Raw genomic sequence first — 17,851 nt, forward strand, 5'->3', positions numbered from 1 at the left:
CGTGAACGACGTCTTCAAAGGCATTAGTAATCTACCAATAACTGCATTGGTGAGAACAACCTATTTTAGGTTGGCATCGACCTTCGCAACCAAAGGCGAATGATAGAGTGCAGTGTTAATGTCAGGTCAATTATTTCAGTGAATGTTGTATGAAAGTGATGAAAGAGGAAACTATCAAAGCTAGCACACATGTGGTTACAATCTTTGACTGTCATAGGCAAAATTCCAGTGCACGGGAAACAATGGACCATTATGAGGAGAGGTCAAATTTATCCTATGATGTCAGACTAAACAGAAGTTGGTGCGACTGTGGCAAATTTCAGGTCTTCTGAATACCTTGTTCCCATGTCATTGCGACATGCACACATACTTGTCAAGACACTTATGGCCATCTATCTATCCTATGAGGTCAAATTTAACGTTTTTTTTAAAGTGAAATAGTTTGGAAATTAATCTAAAATGTAGATTATTTTTTAAAATAAAATTGAAAAAATGGATCATTTAACCTCTAAAAAAATACTTAAAATAAAAATTAATAACAAATTATCGGTCATCAATCCTACCTCCAAATTAAATAAATATATTCAATGGTCAAATTATCGGAGATTGAAGAAACCATTATGGTCAACATTCTTTTAGTCGTTTTCTGGAAAGAAAGAAAAGTGAGTTGTGTTCGATTGCTTTCATTCTGTTACCCCCTTCTTATTTCCCCTCTACTTAATAAAAATGTGAGAAAAATATAAGCAACACATTCTTACGTCTATCTTAGATGGTGAACAACATCTACAGTCATGTGACCACGCAAGACTTGCTAATTAAATACACAATCATATAGTATTTTACTTGAAAATTGAAGATTACCACCAGAGATAATCTCACAGGGTACAAACATCTTTAAACAAATGATTTCAAATCAAGGTAAATAATCCAAAATGTATAAAATGGTAAATAAAAAATTCAAATAACTTCCAAAAATATAACTTTGATAACACAAAATTGTGAATTAATCAAAAAAAAAGCTAATAAACACCATCACAGAGTATCATCACTAAACAGTAACAATGCATGCAAATGAGAAAATCAAACTACCATCAATATTTCCTAATTGCCCACCATCTATTCTTCAGCTATTGTCCCCTTCTCGCTAACATAGATACCATCAAGGAACTTCCGGATATCTTTCTTCTTAACATGGCATTTCTGTTTCAATCGAAGAGAGAAATTGAAATTAAAATGAAGAAAGAATATATCATTCAAACCAAGAGAATAGAATTGACTGAAAAGCAGACAAGTATACACAGGAGAGAATGCAGACCTGGTTAATAAGAGCACAAGATCTGGAAACAAGTTCAATGTCATTTCCATCCAAAACCAACTCATCCTTAACCTTTTCAGATCGAACAACACTAACTCCTTCAAGGAGATCCACTTTCCTTACCTACAAATATGAAGTTCAAATAAAAATTAATAAACAGACTTAAACAACTGCAAGAAGTCCATAACAGAAACACAATCTTTTATACAGTAATGTTTGCCAAAGGTCCTTTTAGCAACAAAAAAAACACCTGATCTTAAATATACATATACAAAACATACTTAGTTGGAATTAGTTTTAAATTAAATATAATTTTAACAATCCATGAATAGCTTAAAGAGCTACATTATATCATCTAAACCTCACAATGCATCCATATTATCGAAATGATACCCCTAAACATAAACAATATTCAATGATATTGAGATACACAATAACTAATAAAATGGTCAAATAACCAAAATATAACCTTTTACTAATACGCCATAAGCAAAAGTAAAAATGTTCTGAAATGCATATAGTAATAGGAAGTAAAAGTGGAATCCTCTCAGACAAATGCCTCGATATGTCATCAGGGTTAAGAATGGAAAATAATACAGACTCGTCATCAGTTGTTGTTCATCACAGAGAAAACCACTTTTTATATCCTTCTTCCTTGGTAAAAACACATGCAATTAAATTTAACTAACACTATGAACCAAATAAAAATATAACACTTTATCATGTATTCGAGTAAAATCAACATAAATTATTTGTCCAAACTAATTTTATAAAAAATCTGAACTTTCCCAATAATGAATAACTATATAATCAGGAGTAGATCCTCAGCATATCAAAAAAATTACAATGACTATTACAGTATGTGATTGAACAAAGAGAAACGTAATACTAAAATCACAAGAATAAGGCTTATAATCATACAATAAACTAAAAATAAATAAACTTTTCATAGTAAAATAAACAAAATACCTTCTTTTCGCCAAGGAAATTACGAATCTCGATAGCAGTATTACTGTTAGTGATACTAGCATTAATCGGAAAATGAGCATACACAAATCGCATCTTGTAACGATACCCCTTAGTAACACCAGTGATCAAATTATCGACATGACTAAGAGCAGTGCGAATAGCAGCAGAGGTTTTCCTAGATCCAAACCAAGCTTCAACCTTCAGCTTCTTCTTCCCATTTTCATCAGTAATAAGCTGAAAATCGAGATTCAAATGCTTGAAATCACGAACCAGTTTCCCACGTGGACCTTCAACCTCGATGAGCTTAGCGTGCACCTTGATGCTCACCCCTTCGGGGATGTCCATCGTTTCGGAGGAGAGAATGGTTTTCATCTTGTTCTCTCTCGCCGGCGTGCACGCGCTGTGGAAATTCTGTGTGACGGAGAGAGGTTTTAGGGTTTTGTAACCCTAAATTGAAATGGGGATTTTATATGAGAGTGAAAGGTTAGTTATTGGGCTTTTTGAATTGGGCTTTCTGAAATGGGGATTTTATATTCTTTTGAATTTTAAATAAAATATATATTTATAAGTTTTAGAATTTTACACATTCGACAATATTTAGAATTCACACTCCAACTATCAACCCTTCAAAAGTTGATTGCATACCTCGACCAAATTGTCCATCTAACCATTTTATTTTACACTATATTTTGGATACTTTAGTAAATAACAAATCATTAAAATAGTTCTAACATAAGCCTCTTCCTTGCTGTCAAATGTCCTTCAACGATTGAGTTCCTCAAAAAATTTATCTTAGGTTCATTCAACCCTCATCTTATGCTACACCTAGCTTTACAAAAAAACTTCTCGTGAATTTTCCAAGCGGCAATTTTGAATTTCAAAATTCAAAAATTCAATCATAATTTTATTAATTTCTCTTGAGACCTCATATTTATCATTCTTTCTACCTTTCATTTCTCTCTCTCTCTTTGTCTCTTTCTTTCTCAGTAATTCTCCATGATTAATAATATTTTAGAGAAAGATTATGAAACTGAAATGGATGTAAGGGAGAATCCAAAAATTACAAAGAATTTTTCGGTTGACAATTTCTTCTTCCTCTAACTAAGAATCAAGTCTTTGGAAATATTCTACGAATTATGACACTCTAAAATACCATTGGATGTAGTCGAATGCACAACTCCATTCACTAGGAATTATGATACCTCGTGCTTCATGCGGTACTAGATGATTAAGGAAATCATCATGCATGGCCTCTACATCTCCGCGGAGCATAGTAGGAGAAGGAGACACAAAGGATTCTCTTGGAACAACATGCATATACATGAATTATCGGATGACTCGCTCAGGCATATGTGAATACATCATACGTGACCAACAAGCCAACCATCCAGAGTATAAGGCTATATCATAAAGGGATTGTCTGACGGTGAAAGTCGTACAACCAGAAGTGTATATCACGTGTTGTTGTACGGTCAAGCTACACTCTGAAGGGATCGGTCGACTAATTTCTTCTAAGCGAGACGAATGCACAAGCATGTCGCACATCCTCAGTATAGTGATCAACATATGACCAGCCTGAGATGCGTGGGAAATGTTGGAGGATTCATGCATGAAAATGGTATAAATGAATTATTAGTAATGGTGTAGCGCAAGTGTTGTGAAAATAGTATAGAAACACTAAATGATGCATAGATATTACCATCAACAACGTGCATCTAGCTGTCATTTGTTTGGTCTTCCAAAGATAACCTTCGGCTAACTTAGAGTACATGTAAACCAAACAAGCGGTTCCCTAATTATTCTCATGAATCTACTCCAAGTCAATGAAGTATCTGAGGTAAACCACATTCATGTAATAGGTACTCTTGTCCACAAATATGGATGTGTCAACCAAGTACAAGAGGTGTGACTTCAATGCACGTGCTCTATGAAACATAGTATGTTTTTCATCACCCTTAGGTTGCATTATCGCAACCAGGTGGTGTGTATATTGACTCTCCAGGAATCCAAATCTAGCATTACACCCTCTGGTGTCTTCCAACTCTTTCAGGGTATCCTTTGGCTCAAGTCCCAAATAGTTCACAATCATATCTAGTGCATCAACTTCTTCAATTTGAACATAGCAGGAATATGTTATTATTTCTTCAATTTGAACATAGTAGGAATATGTTATTACCCTTTCAATATATATTTGCATATTTTTTTATGCATCATGGAGGTTATAAAGGTTTTATTTTTGCTTTCTCAGACCTTTTGAAGATTTTATAAACAATGTTTTCTATATTTTGCATAATCTAATGTCTCTTTCATATGCCTTTATGACATTGCTTATTTTTTATAACACATTATAAATCTTAAAAAACAAAAAATTATAAAAAATTAAATAGGAGTTATTTGTAGGGATTTTTTCCAATATGGCAGAAATCGCAACAAATAATATCTTGATTTTTCCCCCTTAATTGCAATTATAAAAATGATTTTTTTCCTTTTAAGTTGACCTAATAGTTGAATATAAACAAAGGTTAAATGTATTGAAATTTAAAATAAATAAATAAATAAAGGAATTAGAATGAGGCAATCACACTGACAATCAAGCCATAAAAACCACGCGAAAGCTAACTTCCTTTCACCATTCATCTTCGTGATTATAAACCTCTAACCATAAACTTCCTTCATCTTCATCACCCTCCTTAAATCTCCTTCATGTCAACTGAAGGTAGAGAAAAATAAGAAATTGGGGTTTGAATTGTTTTCACAGGAATTAAAAGATTTTTGTAATAACACACACAGTTAAAAATAACAACACAAACGATTTATCCTGGTGCGCTTGAAATTCAAAGCTACTCCAATCCACCCGACCAAGGTGATTTCGCCTTCAACAAGAGCTTAATCCACTAATCTCAACAGATTACAAGGTTCGCATAAGGGTTCAACAACCTCTTAGCCCTCTCAAGTTTACAGACCTAAACAAGTCACTTGAGGAATCAAAAGCAATTACAAGAATTACAAAGTGTTTCAATAGATGCTTCTAGATAAGCAGTATAGACACAATTTAAGAACAATGAAAGATAACCACACAATATTAAGCAAAATCTCTTGTATGGAAACTTTTTCTTACAACAATAATGGTGAAAAAATAATATTGTATGCAGTGAGTTGTTCTTCATAAGAGTGGTGAGAAAGTTGTATGACAATGTTGTTGTATCAAAGTTGTGTGTTTTTGCAAGTTGTGAAGAGGCCCTTATATAACACTTAAGATAATACCGTTGTGGGTAAATCAATAAAGATTTTGTGCCAGTTGTGGGAGACAAATGGGGTAAATTTCTTGTTCTTTCCATAGCAGACTCGGAGCATAATCAAATGTTTCCTTAAAAGGATTCTACTATAATTTGAATGCTTCCAACTTTAAGTTTCTGATCATGTGACATCTGATGGCGTGTTTCTGAGCATGTGTCAGAGTGAGGTGAGCATGAACAGAGTCTTCAGAGTTAGAGCCTTCAGATATCTCTTGCAGAGTCTTCAGATAGAGTTCTTAGAATCAGATCATCAGAACTTGAACTTTAGAGTCAGATTCTTCAGGTGATTGCTCATCAGATGCATTCTGTTCAGAGTCAGATGTGATTTCTCTTTGTGTTGGGTCAGCACTTTTGGACTAATTCAGATTCCAGATATTCATTTCTTAATAATCAGAAGGTGACTTATTAGAGTCATTTTAACTTAGAGTCCTGCATACTTTAAGAAAACTGTTAGGATACTAAATTATTTCATTCTTTGTTATCATCAAAACTTAGAGATATATTGCAAAATCAAAATCTTGTTCTAACACCAACCACCATAGCCACTTTACACTCACATATATATATATATATATATATATATATATATATATATATATATATATATATATATATATATATATATATATATATATATATATATATATATATATATATATATATATATATATATATATATATATATATATATATACACACACACACACACACACACACAAATATATCTTAATTTCATGCAAAAATCCAAAGATTTATAATACAATTGAGATTCATGTTCTAGGGTTCATGAATAATCATCACAAAAGCTCTGACTTTCCCCTTTGTCTCATTCCCCTATGTTTCAGTCGTAGTAGGCCGAACTACGAAAGCTCTGACTTTCTCATTGCATAATGAGAATGCGTAGGCAAGAGAATTCAGATTCTTCGCGAGCTACCTTATTTAAAAAACACTTCATTCTTCATTGATCAATCAAGACCATCTTTTTGAGATCAAATACACTTCTCCTTGGACTCCTTGTACATCCTTTTAGGATGATATAGCGGCAATCCACCTCATGAACCGAGAGTTGTTTGGATCGTCCTCAAACATTCAATTCATTCTTTTTTGGCTAAGACGTTGATTTGCTCTTAGATTCAGAGTTTATCTCTTTCATGGATCCAAGATACTATCCTTGCACTCGATAATACTTTCTTTTGGATCCCTCATATACCCTTTTAAGACGATATAGCGGTAGTCCACCTTGTGAATTGACAGTTGTTTGGATCGTGCCCAGACATTTAATTCACCTTGTTATTGGCCATACCCTATAGTGGCGGCCCTGCTAGTCCACATATCGGTTAAGGCCAATTTTACTCTTTGATTCCAAGTTCTCTCCATTTGTGGATTCCCTTGATACTATTATGTTGGTCCAAGTTATACTTGTCATCACTTTCAATCACTCTTTGTTCCCATAGTTCCACGAACTACGATGGCTTTGACTTTCTCATTGCACAATGAGAATACATAGGCACGAGAATATGAATCCTTGGCGAGCATAATCTTAATTATTCTTCCTTCCGCCTTAGGACACCACTCATATCTTTCGTGATCCATCATCTACCTTCAATCATTGAACCGTTCACCCGGTGATATATCATTTCTTTGACACCGAGATACACTTCCTTTTGAATTTAATATATACCCTTTTAGGACGATATAGCGGCAATCCGCATTTGCACCTAGAGTTGTTTGGCCTATAGCCAGACATTTAATTCCTCCTTTTTTTGTTATACCGTATAGTGGTATCCCTGGTAGTCCACATATCGATTAATGCCATTTTCCTCTATGGTACAGATTCCATTTCTCCTATGGATTCTAATATACCTTGACCTTTGGTTTCAAACTATACCTCTTCAGTCACTTGTTACCAAATATTCATTTATGTGACTTTGGTCACTTCATTCCGTTCATCTCCATGGTAGATTCATATTCTACCTTCATTCACTTCATGTGATATACCTGATATCTTTGAGCCAAATATATTATCCCTTTGAGCTCCGTCTTGCGTCACCTTGTGAACCAAGAACTATATTGTCCCTAAACACTTAATTCTCCTTGTTTTCGGCTATACCATATAGTGGCAACCCTGCTAGTCCACATATCGGTCAATGCCAATTTTACTCTTGGGTTCATATTTTTACCCCTTGTTGGAGTTCAAAATATTATCATTTGGTTCAGACCATACTTTGAACACATTTCTTTTCACCTCCCACCACTAGTTCTTTGAACTACCGAGCTCTGAATTCCTCATTGCACTATGAGGATACGTAGGCATGAGGTCCCCAATCCTCACCGAGCACTTTATCTATTTCTTTCCTTTCCCTCTATTCTTTTGCAAGTAATCTTTAGATATAACACATGTTCGAGCGAGAACAATTAAAACAGTTCCCATGGAGTACCATGAATGTTAGGGGTGTTAATACATTCCCCTTGCATAACTGACTTCCCTACCTAGCATATCTCTTTCCCCGGGGTTTTATCGATGTTTTCCCTTTCCTTCAAGAATAAATAAAGTTCGATGGCGACTCTATTGTATGTTCGAACGTGTGATACGTTCGAGTATATTTCTGCTAGCTTCAGGTAGTATTAAGAAGACGGGAATTGAACAAAGGTTTAACATCTAAGACATTTTGTACTAATACTATTGAGAGTGGATTTTCTTTCTTAGGTTGGAAGACCCCTAAATATAGGTGTTGTTACACTAAACTAGGTTAACAATTCTCTTATGTTCTTTATTTGCTTTATGATTTATCATTATGTTTTTTATTATCTATCAATTATGGTACACATTGGCTTAGGCATCTAGTCCAACATTTGTCCTCATGAGAATAACATTTCAATTGACATCATAATAAGTACCTTGTTCTGTTTCGGTGTGTTCAAGGATTCTTATTCTTTCCAAATATGGAGAATTTTAAAGAAAGGGGAGAAGTTCATCGACCAAAGAGTCTTAATGATATTAAAAATACTTGAAAGAATATATTTGAAAATGTAGCGGTCTATTCGTGACCATCGAGCTATTAGTTAATTCGACGTCAACAAAACCAGAGTCGCCACTGCGCTTTTATTGTTTCCAAAGGAAAAGGGAAAAGTACGAACAAAACCCAAAGATAAGAAGTTTTCAAGTAAAAAATAATAAAATATCAGAGATTATAGGTAAGGGGGTTGGTTACACAAAGGGAAGATATTAACACCCAACGTGTCCTAGGTACTCCCAGGGAGCCCTTTTTGTGTGCAGGTGTTTCAGTTGAAAATGATGTTTGCTAAAAATATAGATTGGGGGGATGAGAAAAGAATTAATTTTATTATATTTTTGTGTTTGATAAGACCTTCGGTCTTATGCCTACGTACCAACATAAAAATGAGGGATAAAAACCCCGTAGTTCGTGGTAAAAATTTCAAAGAGGTAGATTGTTTAATTTTAACAAAAGTTTAAAGATCTTTTGTTATTAATGGGAGAACACTCAACCAAACATCCACCGATAATGAGTGCTTTACAACATTTAAGAAGGAGGGCTCCAACTTGGATTCAATCAACAAGTATGTCACTAACCCCTAATAAATGGAAAGACTTACAATCAAATATATTATGGAGTGGGAGAATTATATCTCAACCAGAGATAACTCAAATCTAAATACTTTCTTTTGAAAAGTTTAAAGAAAAGGGCACAGAGTGGCCAAAAGGATTAGATGAGGTTGTTAGTTATTTTTTCCTTTTGAAATTAAAGTCAATATAATTAAGTTTATTCACAAGTTTGATTAAGAAAATATTTTGAAAAAAATCAATGGCATAAGGCCAAAGTTTCTACTCATTAAAACAAGTCTAAGTTGAAAACACAAACAAAGAAGGTTTTAAAAGGAGGGGGAGATTTTTAAATTTAAGAAGGAAAAGAGGAGATGAAGGGACTATCCTTGACAAAACCTTAAAAGTTTAGAGTTGAGAAGATCTGACAAATGGGATGCAATCCACAAGACAAGAATTTCTTCAGTGTATTCAAATGTATTAGATGAAATATTCCTTGTGACAAGCTCATAGAAACAATCATCAGATATAAACAATAAGAATAGGATAATAATTAAAGCATAGGGACAAAGTAACAAATAAACCAATGGGAGCTCTTAAGGTTTGCATCAGATGAATGGCATTGGCCAAGATAATTCAGTCTCAAATAATGGCATTGGACAAGTCCTTCAAAGCATATGGATGTTGCCTACTCTAAGTCCAAATGCTCATATCAAGTCAAGGACAGAGGTTCAACAGTCCACCAACATATTTTTTTAGGGTTTTTATTGTTATTAAGTGTCATACCCCGATTCTGGTCTTGAAAATTTTTCATTTTTCATTCGGCCCTTGGCCTAAAAAGTTCATTTGCATACATTCATGTCAATTTCATATGTACCATCCATTCAAAGTCATGGTGCAAGTTTTTGACTAGCAATTCATATGTTAAGTTGGTAGCAAAATATCATTTGAAATTAAAGCTTTCTCTTTGTTGAAATAAAAGAACCATTTATATATATATATATATATATATATATATATATATATATATATATATATATATATATATATATATATATATATATATATATATATATATATATATATATATATATATATATATATATATATATATCTGTGTGTGTGTGTGTGTGTGTGTGTGTGTGTGTGTGTGTGTGCGCGCGCGCGCGCGCAATCATTGTGTGATTTTACAAATGAATTTGCAAAAAATATCACTTTAACCAAAGTAAAGTCAGTTTTTTTTCTAAGCTCTAAGACCTATTCTATTTCAACCTCATGTTGATTCTAATTTCCTCGATTTCCTCTTTGCCTCTTCATACATTTCTTGTTCTCCAAGCAAGAACCAAAATTGATACACATAAGCATGGCATTCAAATGCATTTATGTTAAGCCAATGTAGCCTTGCAGTAGTAGTAATTGAAAAGTCAAATAACTTAAAGCATGTCTTTTATTATATTATAATTATATTGTACTAGTAGTGTTAAGAATTAACATTCACAATTTCTTTTTCTACGAGTGATTACATGAATTGATTGATTTTTACTTGTATGTAACACGACATATATTATTTATATAACATAGGCAGTGATAACTTATTCTTTTGGGATGTCGGTATCAACATATTTATAATTCTTTTGTTTCTTATTTAATCCATGATAGACATTGTGAGATGAAATAGATTAATCACGCTTCATATTATAAAGCTATACAGCAAACACTTTCCAACCCCATCACCTAAAGCAGCATGCCAAAGTTGCGCCACATGTTACATATTACAGGATTGCCACATGTTACATATTACAGGATTTATATAGGAAAGGAAGATAAAGGTATCTAGTTAAGAGTGGCTCGTTCGTGTGTCTTCAGAAGCTCCTACGTCGCCATGATTCCATGCTATTACAAACTTGCTAGAACCTGCAGATTGCCATGTGAGCAACATGTTGTGACCTGCATAATTAAGAAAAAGCCATGTGTCCTATAATTCAACTCCGACAAGGGTAGCCAACACTTGAAGCCAGTATAAGGTATTACCTCATAAGGTTATAAACATCACCTGGGAGATCACAAATGTTAAAGCGGCATACTAAGCATATCCTAAAGAATTCCCAAGTACTGTTGTGGTTCATGAGCCTGCAAAACCAAGCAAATTAGTAGCTCCTTACAAACAGTCTGCACATAAAAGGAGAAGAAAACAAAAGGAAACCATTCAAGAGGCCCTACGCATCGTATTATATGCAACAACTCATTACAGTGTGTTAAACCACAATACATTCACATTTCTATTCTAATTACATCCAATTATAAACCACGACAGTAGCAAGAAGATTTGTCACATTGGGAAGATTCTGCCGGTAAAATGCTTCACGAAGAGCACGAACCTTGTATGTTCTAGTTATCAACAAATGGAACAGAGCAATAACAGCACCCTCAAATTCAGCTCCACGTCCACTATTAATGGTGGTAGGACTAAATGCCTTCCATATAATGTTTTCATAGATATTAGTCGCTATAAATAGGGAAATTCCATAACCAAAACCATATCCTTTTTTGAAGAAGCTCATCTAAACAAGTTGAAATTCAAAACTAATGAAAGGAATCTCATTCATGAGCTGTAAGCCACAACAACAAGGTTACACCGGGAATGTACAACGATTCAAACTCGTTGCTATTTCATAAAAGAAAATAGGCCAGTGCAACACATACCAAGAGAGCTCCATAGCTATTCAATGACCCCGCGTTTTTACCATCAACCAAAAAAGGAACTGTTTTGGAGGCCCCAAATTGTTTTTGACCCGACCACTTCATGGCATGAACCCGTTGTGAATTCCCTGCCACATGAAAACGTAACAGAAAAGTCCGGTTAGAATTCGAGCTTGTAATTTAGGCTACTCACAAATTCGGTTTCAAAATGGTTAAATAGCTATGATAGGATCCATCACCAAGCTTTGCAAATAACTGAAGTTTTTCTTTTCACCAATTTTCACTGCAGTAAAACCAAGTAATTAGCAAGGCGTTAGGATTCAAAAAATATCCCAAAAGAGAATTAAGACAAAATTAGAGGAAGAAAGCTAGGTTCATATTACCGTTTCTGAATTAACGTCAAATGAGGCAGACCAAAATATGAGCACCCTAAAGGGATTTCGTAAAGATACCCTTCTGGATCTCCATAAGCCATCTGAAACCCTAGTGGTTGAGTATAAAAGGTGAGAGGGGAGAGGACGGAAAAAACCCTAAATCTTGGAGACGGGAAAAAACCCTAAATCTTGGCGGCTACGGACGAAAACCCTAATTTTCCAAACCACAAAAACCCTAATTTTCAGAAACGGCGTGAAAAACCTAGCGAAGAGAGGAAGATACAAGCTCACCATCGCCGCCGAATCACCGCCGAAGTGAGCCTTCTTATTTGATTTTCTTTTGAAGCTTTGGTTTTTCCGCGTTTAGAGTGAGATTGAGAGTAGGGTATTGTGAGGTAGGTGCGAAAGTTTGAGGAGATGAGCGATTGAGAGATGACGAGAGGTTGAGGTCGAGAGATTGAGAGAATGGAGGATTTCGTTAGTGAGGAAGACGAACATTTCTGGGTTCTGTTACCGTTTCTCTCACATTCTTTCCTTTTATTTATTTTTTTAAAAACAAACATTTAAACCATTTAAAACTTAATACGTTTAGTCTTCCTGTGCACCTTTTTATTAAATAGTGTATGTTAATATATTGTTTTTTTATGTTCCCCATTCATTTACTAGCCATTAATCTCTTAAACCCAACAGCCAGGCGGCTAGGGTTACCCTTTGGGATTCTTCTATCGTTTTAATTAGTTGTCCATTAACAGTAGCCCACCTCTTTTAATTAGTTTTTATTCTAAACTATCTTCAGCTATTCCTGTTCATATATTCAAGTTATCATTAAAATAACAAATGACCCTAAGTGGCCTAGTGGAGAGAGAGTAGTTTCACTTTCTATAGTGGGATGGGTTTGATACTTGGGAGTAACATATCTCCATATTTTTATTTTTTATGCTTACTATTTCATTTAAATTATTATAATTTCTTACTCTTCATTTTACTTTTATATTTTTATTAATTTAATTTAATCGTTATTTAGTTGTTTAGATTTTTAAATGTTTACCTTTTAGATTTAATTAATGGTTGACTTTCCGATATTGGGTTTTATTCGATTAGTCGATTTTTTATGTGTTAGTTAATTTAATTAGGTTATTGGTATCCATGGTCATACCCTTACACATGTAAATAATCACATTCAAATTCACTATTTTTTTCAATTTAAATTTCACTAACTCTCCATAGTTTCGACATTTAATTTCATTTCCTCCCATTTGAATCTAGCATTCTGGTGGGAACTCGATTATATATATAAAATTAATTCGATATACATATAAAATTGTAAAATTAATTTTATCCCTATAATTTTATTTTACTTATAAACTATCTTTACAACCCGATTAATTTCCTTTTTTTAAAACACGAAAGAAGAGGACCATCCAAATCTTGCATTCCGGTGGGAACCCTCGAATAATCAGTCATGAGCCCCACGTTTTGGATTAACTGTCCATTCTTTTTCTTCATTCTTAAAACACTTAATGATCAGCTTGGACAAAATAAAGTTCGTTGGGATCAAGCATTCTGGCGTAACCCTTTGAACATTTGATTCTCATCAAGTGTTCGTCGTCCATTAAATAATTTTCTTAAATAATTCGAATGAAAAAGGACCATTGGAATCTAGCATTCCAGTGGAACCCCGAGTGATTGATCCCGAGGCTCATGTCTCGTTCTCATCAAATATTCGTCTTCCAAACTCAAAAATACTTAATTCCTACCTTAACACTCTTTTAAAAGATGGAAATGGAACATGGTGTATACCGTGCACTCCTGAGATTAAGATTCAAGGTGGATGCCTTACCTATCTTAGCTCTCGCCATCGTCTAAAATTGTCAATGCGGTTTCTTCAAACCCCTTTCTCAATCAAATTTAAAACACTTAATATTTATTAAACACTTTTTCAATAAAGATGGAAATGGAACATGGTGTATACCGTGCACTCCTGAGACTAGGATTCGAGATGAATATCTCGCTCATCCAAGTTCTCGCCATTACTCAAAATACATCCAACCAATCAAACTCTTTCTCACCGCCGTGCGATTAATCAAAAACCTTTTTCATAAATGAAAGATATATTGTCTTAAGGTGATGCAAACAATGTTTCGCCCACGATTGTTGAGTCGAGATAAGTGACGTTTTTCCGAATGATGATTTGTAAATCCATTCGATGTGTGGTATACGTCCACTCCTCATCTGTTTTGGGTAAAACAATGTTTTCGTCGATTAATACGATATAGCTTTCGCTAAAATCGACCAACAAACAAACATTTTCTACCCAGAACTACGTAAGCCTTGATTTCTCTATTAAGATACGTAGGAGCAGGATTTGTAAATCTTGTCAGGCCCACTAATAAAAAACTTAGCTTTAGTCCTTCGTCAAAAAAATCCAAAAACATTTCTTCTCTCTTCTATTTTATTCTCTCCCTCATTATAACTTGAGAAGACTAACATAAGCTAACATTCAAAACGAAACTAACTAAACGGTTCCCGTTGAATACAACGGACGTGAGGGGTGCTAATACCTTCCCTTTGCGTAACCGACTCCCGAACCCTGATTTGGCTGCGATGACCAATAATCATTGTCATTTTGTCTTGGGTTTTATCGATATTTCCCCTTTCCTTTTTAGGAATAAATAATGTTCGGTGGCGACTCTGTTCAGTCCATCATTGCGAGCGTGCGATTGCGCTTCGCTTATAGTCGTATCCCCATTTTTCGAGGTGCGACAGATGGCGACTCTGCTGGGGAATATCAAGAACCTAAGTGAGTCAACCCTAGTTTAGTTAGGTTTTTGTATGTGTGTTAGCTTTGTTTGTTTATTTTTCTTCCTTTGTTATATGCTTTCTTTATCTCTGTTTTGTCGCATTTTTATATCTGTATATATATCTATATGTGGGTGTTGGGATTTCGATATCATGAATAAAGCTCTACACCCGAGCTTTGGAAAAAGAAGAGAGAACACATAAGTTAGAATTGGAAGTTATGTAGTGTTAGTCCCCAAGGGCCACTCCTTGTGTGTCTAGCATGAAGACTCCCCTAGAGTAGACCTATTTGTAGATCTCGTTATAAGACAGCTAGCCTGTCGCATGACGTTGATTCATGAAGGGTCCATGACTCTAGGAGCCCATCTTAGAACCAGTTCCTGCTTTGGTGGTTGTGTAATGTTGGACTCCAAGGGCCTCTCCTTGTTGCACCCAACATGAAAACCCCGCTCAGAAGAGACCTTTCGTCACTCTCGTCATAAAGCGGCTAGCCTGTTGCATGATGTTGATACGATTATGGTCCATGACTCTGGGAACCTTATCAAAAACATAAAAACTATCCTGTGAGTGGGTTTATGGGTAACCAGCTTTGAACTATCTATTAAGAAGCCTACCAAATAGGGTGTTTTGAGTTACCTTATCCCAAAACCAAATACCATGCATTCATGATCATTTGCATGACATCATGACACTCACACAAAATTTTGTTTTCAAGGAATTTTTGAATACGCAGTTGTTAGCACAAAAAGTTTGTAATGGGTTCAGAAAGAAGGAAAGCATTACCATTCAAAGCCAAAATGCCAGATATTGCCAACATATCAAGACTTCTGAATGAACTTCCCGCATGCTTCAGGGTTACTTTGCAAGGGAAGTTTGGCCATATTTTGGATCTTATCTCAGTGGATGTTCAAACACCAGCCATCACCGCTTTAGCTCAGTTCTATGATCCTCCGCTTCGAAGTTTCTTATTCCAAGACTTTCAGTTGACTCCAACCTTGGAGGAATTCGACCGACTCTTGGGATTTTCTATGAAAGGAAGGACACCGTATAATAGGATTGGTTAGGTAGTTGAGGTAGAGATGCTAGCCTTTGCCCTCCACATCCCATATCTGATGCATTGGCTAATTGGAAGAAAAGGGAGAATCTCTTTGGTTTTTGGAGGGCTTACCTAGAAGAAGAAGCAGAAAGGTTGTTTGAGATACATCATTGGGATGCATTGGCAAATATGCTAGCTGTTTTCATATATGGGCTAGTATTGTTCCCAACCCATGAAGGTTTTATAGATTCAACTGCCATAAGTATCTTTTGGGTCGTTTGGAAGGATAAACAAAGTTTGGTTCCTCCACTATTAGCTAACACTTTTCATACTTTGCATACTCGACATCAAAAGAAGAATGGAATGTTGATATGTTGCCTTCCATTGCTCTATAATTGGCTTATCTCATATGTGTTCAAGCCTGATGCTCACATCAGTGAGATGTCCAGTGGGGAGTGGGCAAGAACTCTGGTGTCTTTGTCTAGTAAGGATATCATTTGGTACCGACACAAGCTGAATGTTGAAGAAATCATTATCAATTGTGGTAGTTTCCCAAATGTACCACTAATAGGATCTAAAGGTTGCATCAGCTACAACCCCATGTTAGCTTTGCGACAGTTTGGATACCCTATGCGTGGGAAGCCCGATGATAAAGAGTTAGAAGAGATGGTTTTGAATGATATGGGAACCAATGATCCTTTTCTCCTCCGTAAGATCATTCGATCTTGGGAAAAGGTGCATACCAAAGGAACAAAAATAGTAAAGAAGAATGATGCATCAAGGGTTCCTTATCAGCAATGGATCTCGGAGAGGATCAAAGTTGTGAAGCTCCCTTTTTCTATAGAGATTCCTCTAAGGTCTACCTCACCAGAACTAGTCCCTGTTTCTCTTGAAGAGATGGAAGAACTTCGAGCCATGGTAGCTAAACTTGGAAAGGAGAAAGATGATCTACAATCTAAACTCTACAAAGAAACTGGGAAAAATATGATTCTCAAAAGGAAGAGTAACCAAAGGAAGGAACTTTTGGAGGAGAGTCGTAAGAAGAACAGAATTGAGCAAGATCTCAAGGAAAGAGTCTTGGAATGCCTAGATCAGGCTGATAGTGGATTAGGTTCACTCCGTGATGAGTTAGCTAAGGCTAAACGAGATGGACAAGAGTGGAAGCGTTGGTGGGACCTAGCCACTAAGCAAAAGAAGTAGGTAAGGGAGGAGCTTGAAGCCCAAATACAAGAACTAAAGGAGCAACTTCGAAGCTCCGAAGCTTAAGTGGTGCGTGAGAGACGTCTTAAGGAACAAGCCCAAGGAACCTCTCAGATATGTCCTAAAGCCTGGGAAGAGAAGTGTGATGAGTTGAATACCAACAAGGAGCTAGCTAGTTATTGGAAGGAACAATATGAGTCTCTGAAGAGCCAAAGCATGGGTTGACTAAATCATAGGAAGCATTTGAATGAGATATTGGATGAGTATGAATGCACCATCAACCTTCTGCAGCCAAGTCTTGATGCGTACCGTACGAAGTTGGCTAACCTCATAGAGTTTTGTAATGGCGTGGCCATAGACTTACCATGGAAGTTAGAAAATGCTCTAGAGGACATGGATGAAAATAACACTCATCCATCGGCTCATGACCTTGTTTTGCTTTGTGAAAGGATGATGCGAAGGTTCGAAGAAGAATTGAAGGCACACAAAGAGCGAGTTGCTAAGAGGACTCTTTAAGTTGTTTGCTTCGTGTTATTTCCAATTTTTGTATTTGGCTTAATGTTTTGTACCCACTTTGACTGTGTACTTCGTACTTTTTGG

The 17,851-nt window shown here is 35.4% G+C and overlaps 2 protein-coding genes and 1 non-coding gene across 3 annotated transcripts; 1 reads left to right on the forward strand and 2 right to left on the reverse strand.

The window, feature by feature from the left end:
* Positions 1–935: 935 nt before the first annotated feature.
* On the reverse strand, positions 936–2,742 carry LOC127118599 (60S ribosomal protein L9-like). Its single transcript, XM_051048818.1, has 3 exons — positions 2,285–2,742; positions 1,316–1,438; positions 936–1,200 (listed from the first exon to the last, which is right to left on the reverse strand). The coding sequence occupies exons 1-3, from the start codon at positions 2,654–2,656 to the stop codon at positions 1,117–1,119; spliced, it is 579 nt and encodes a 192-aa protein (XP_050904775.1). The 5' UTR covers positions 2,657–2,742; the 3' UTR covers positions 936–1,116.
* On the reverse strand, positions 1,858–1,945 carry LOC127124799 (small nucleolar RNA SNOR75). The gene has a single exon (XR_007804270.1). It is a non-coding gene; the product is annotated as a small nucleolar RNA SNOR75 (small nucleolar RNA).
* A 13,498-nt stretch (positions 2,743–16,240) lies between the features above and the next one.
* LOC127122347 (uncharacterized) lies at positions 16,241–17,251 on the forward strand. The gene has a single exon (XM_051052696.1). The coding sequence runs from the start codon at positions 16,241–16,243 to the stop codon at positions 17,249–17,251; it is 1,011 nt and encodes a 336-aa protein (XP_050908653.1).
* The last annotated feature ends 600 nt before the right edge of the window (positions 17,252–17,851 follow it).

The sequence above is a fragment of the Lathyrus oleraceus genome, chromosome 2 (genome assembly GCF_024323335.1).
Source record: "Lathyrus oleraceus cultivar Zhongwan6 chromosome 2, CAAS_Psat_ZW6_1.0, whole genome shotgun sequence".
Taxonomy (NCBI): domain Eukaryota; kingdom Viridiplantae; phylum Streptophyta; class Magnoliopsida; order Fabales; family Fabaceae; genus Lathyrus; species Lathyrus oleraceus.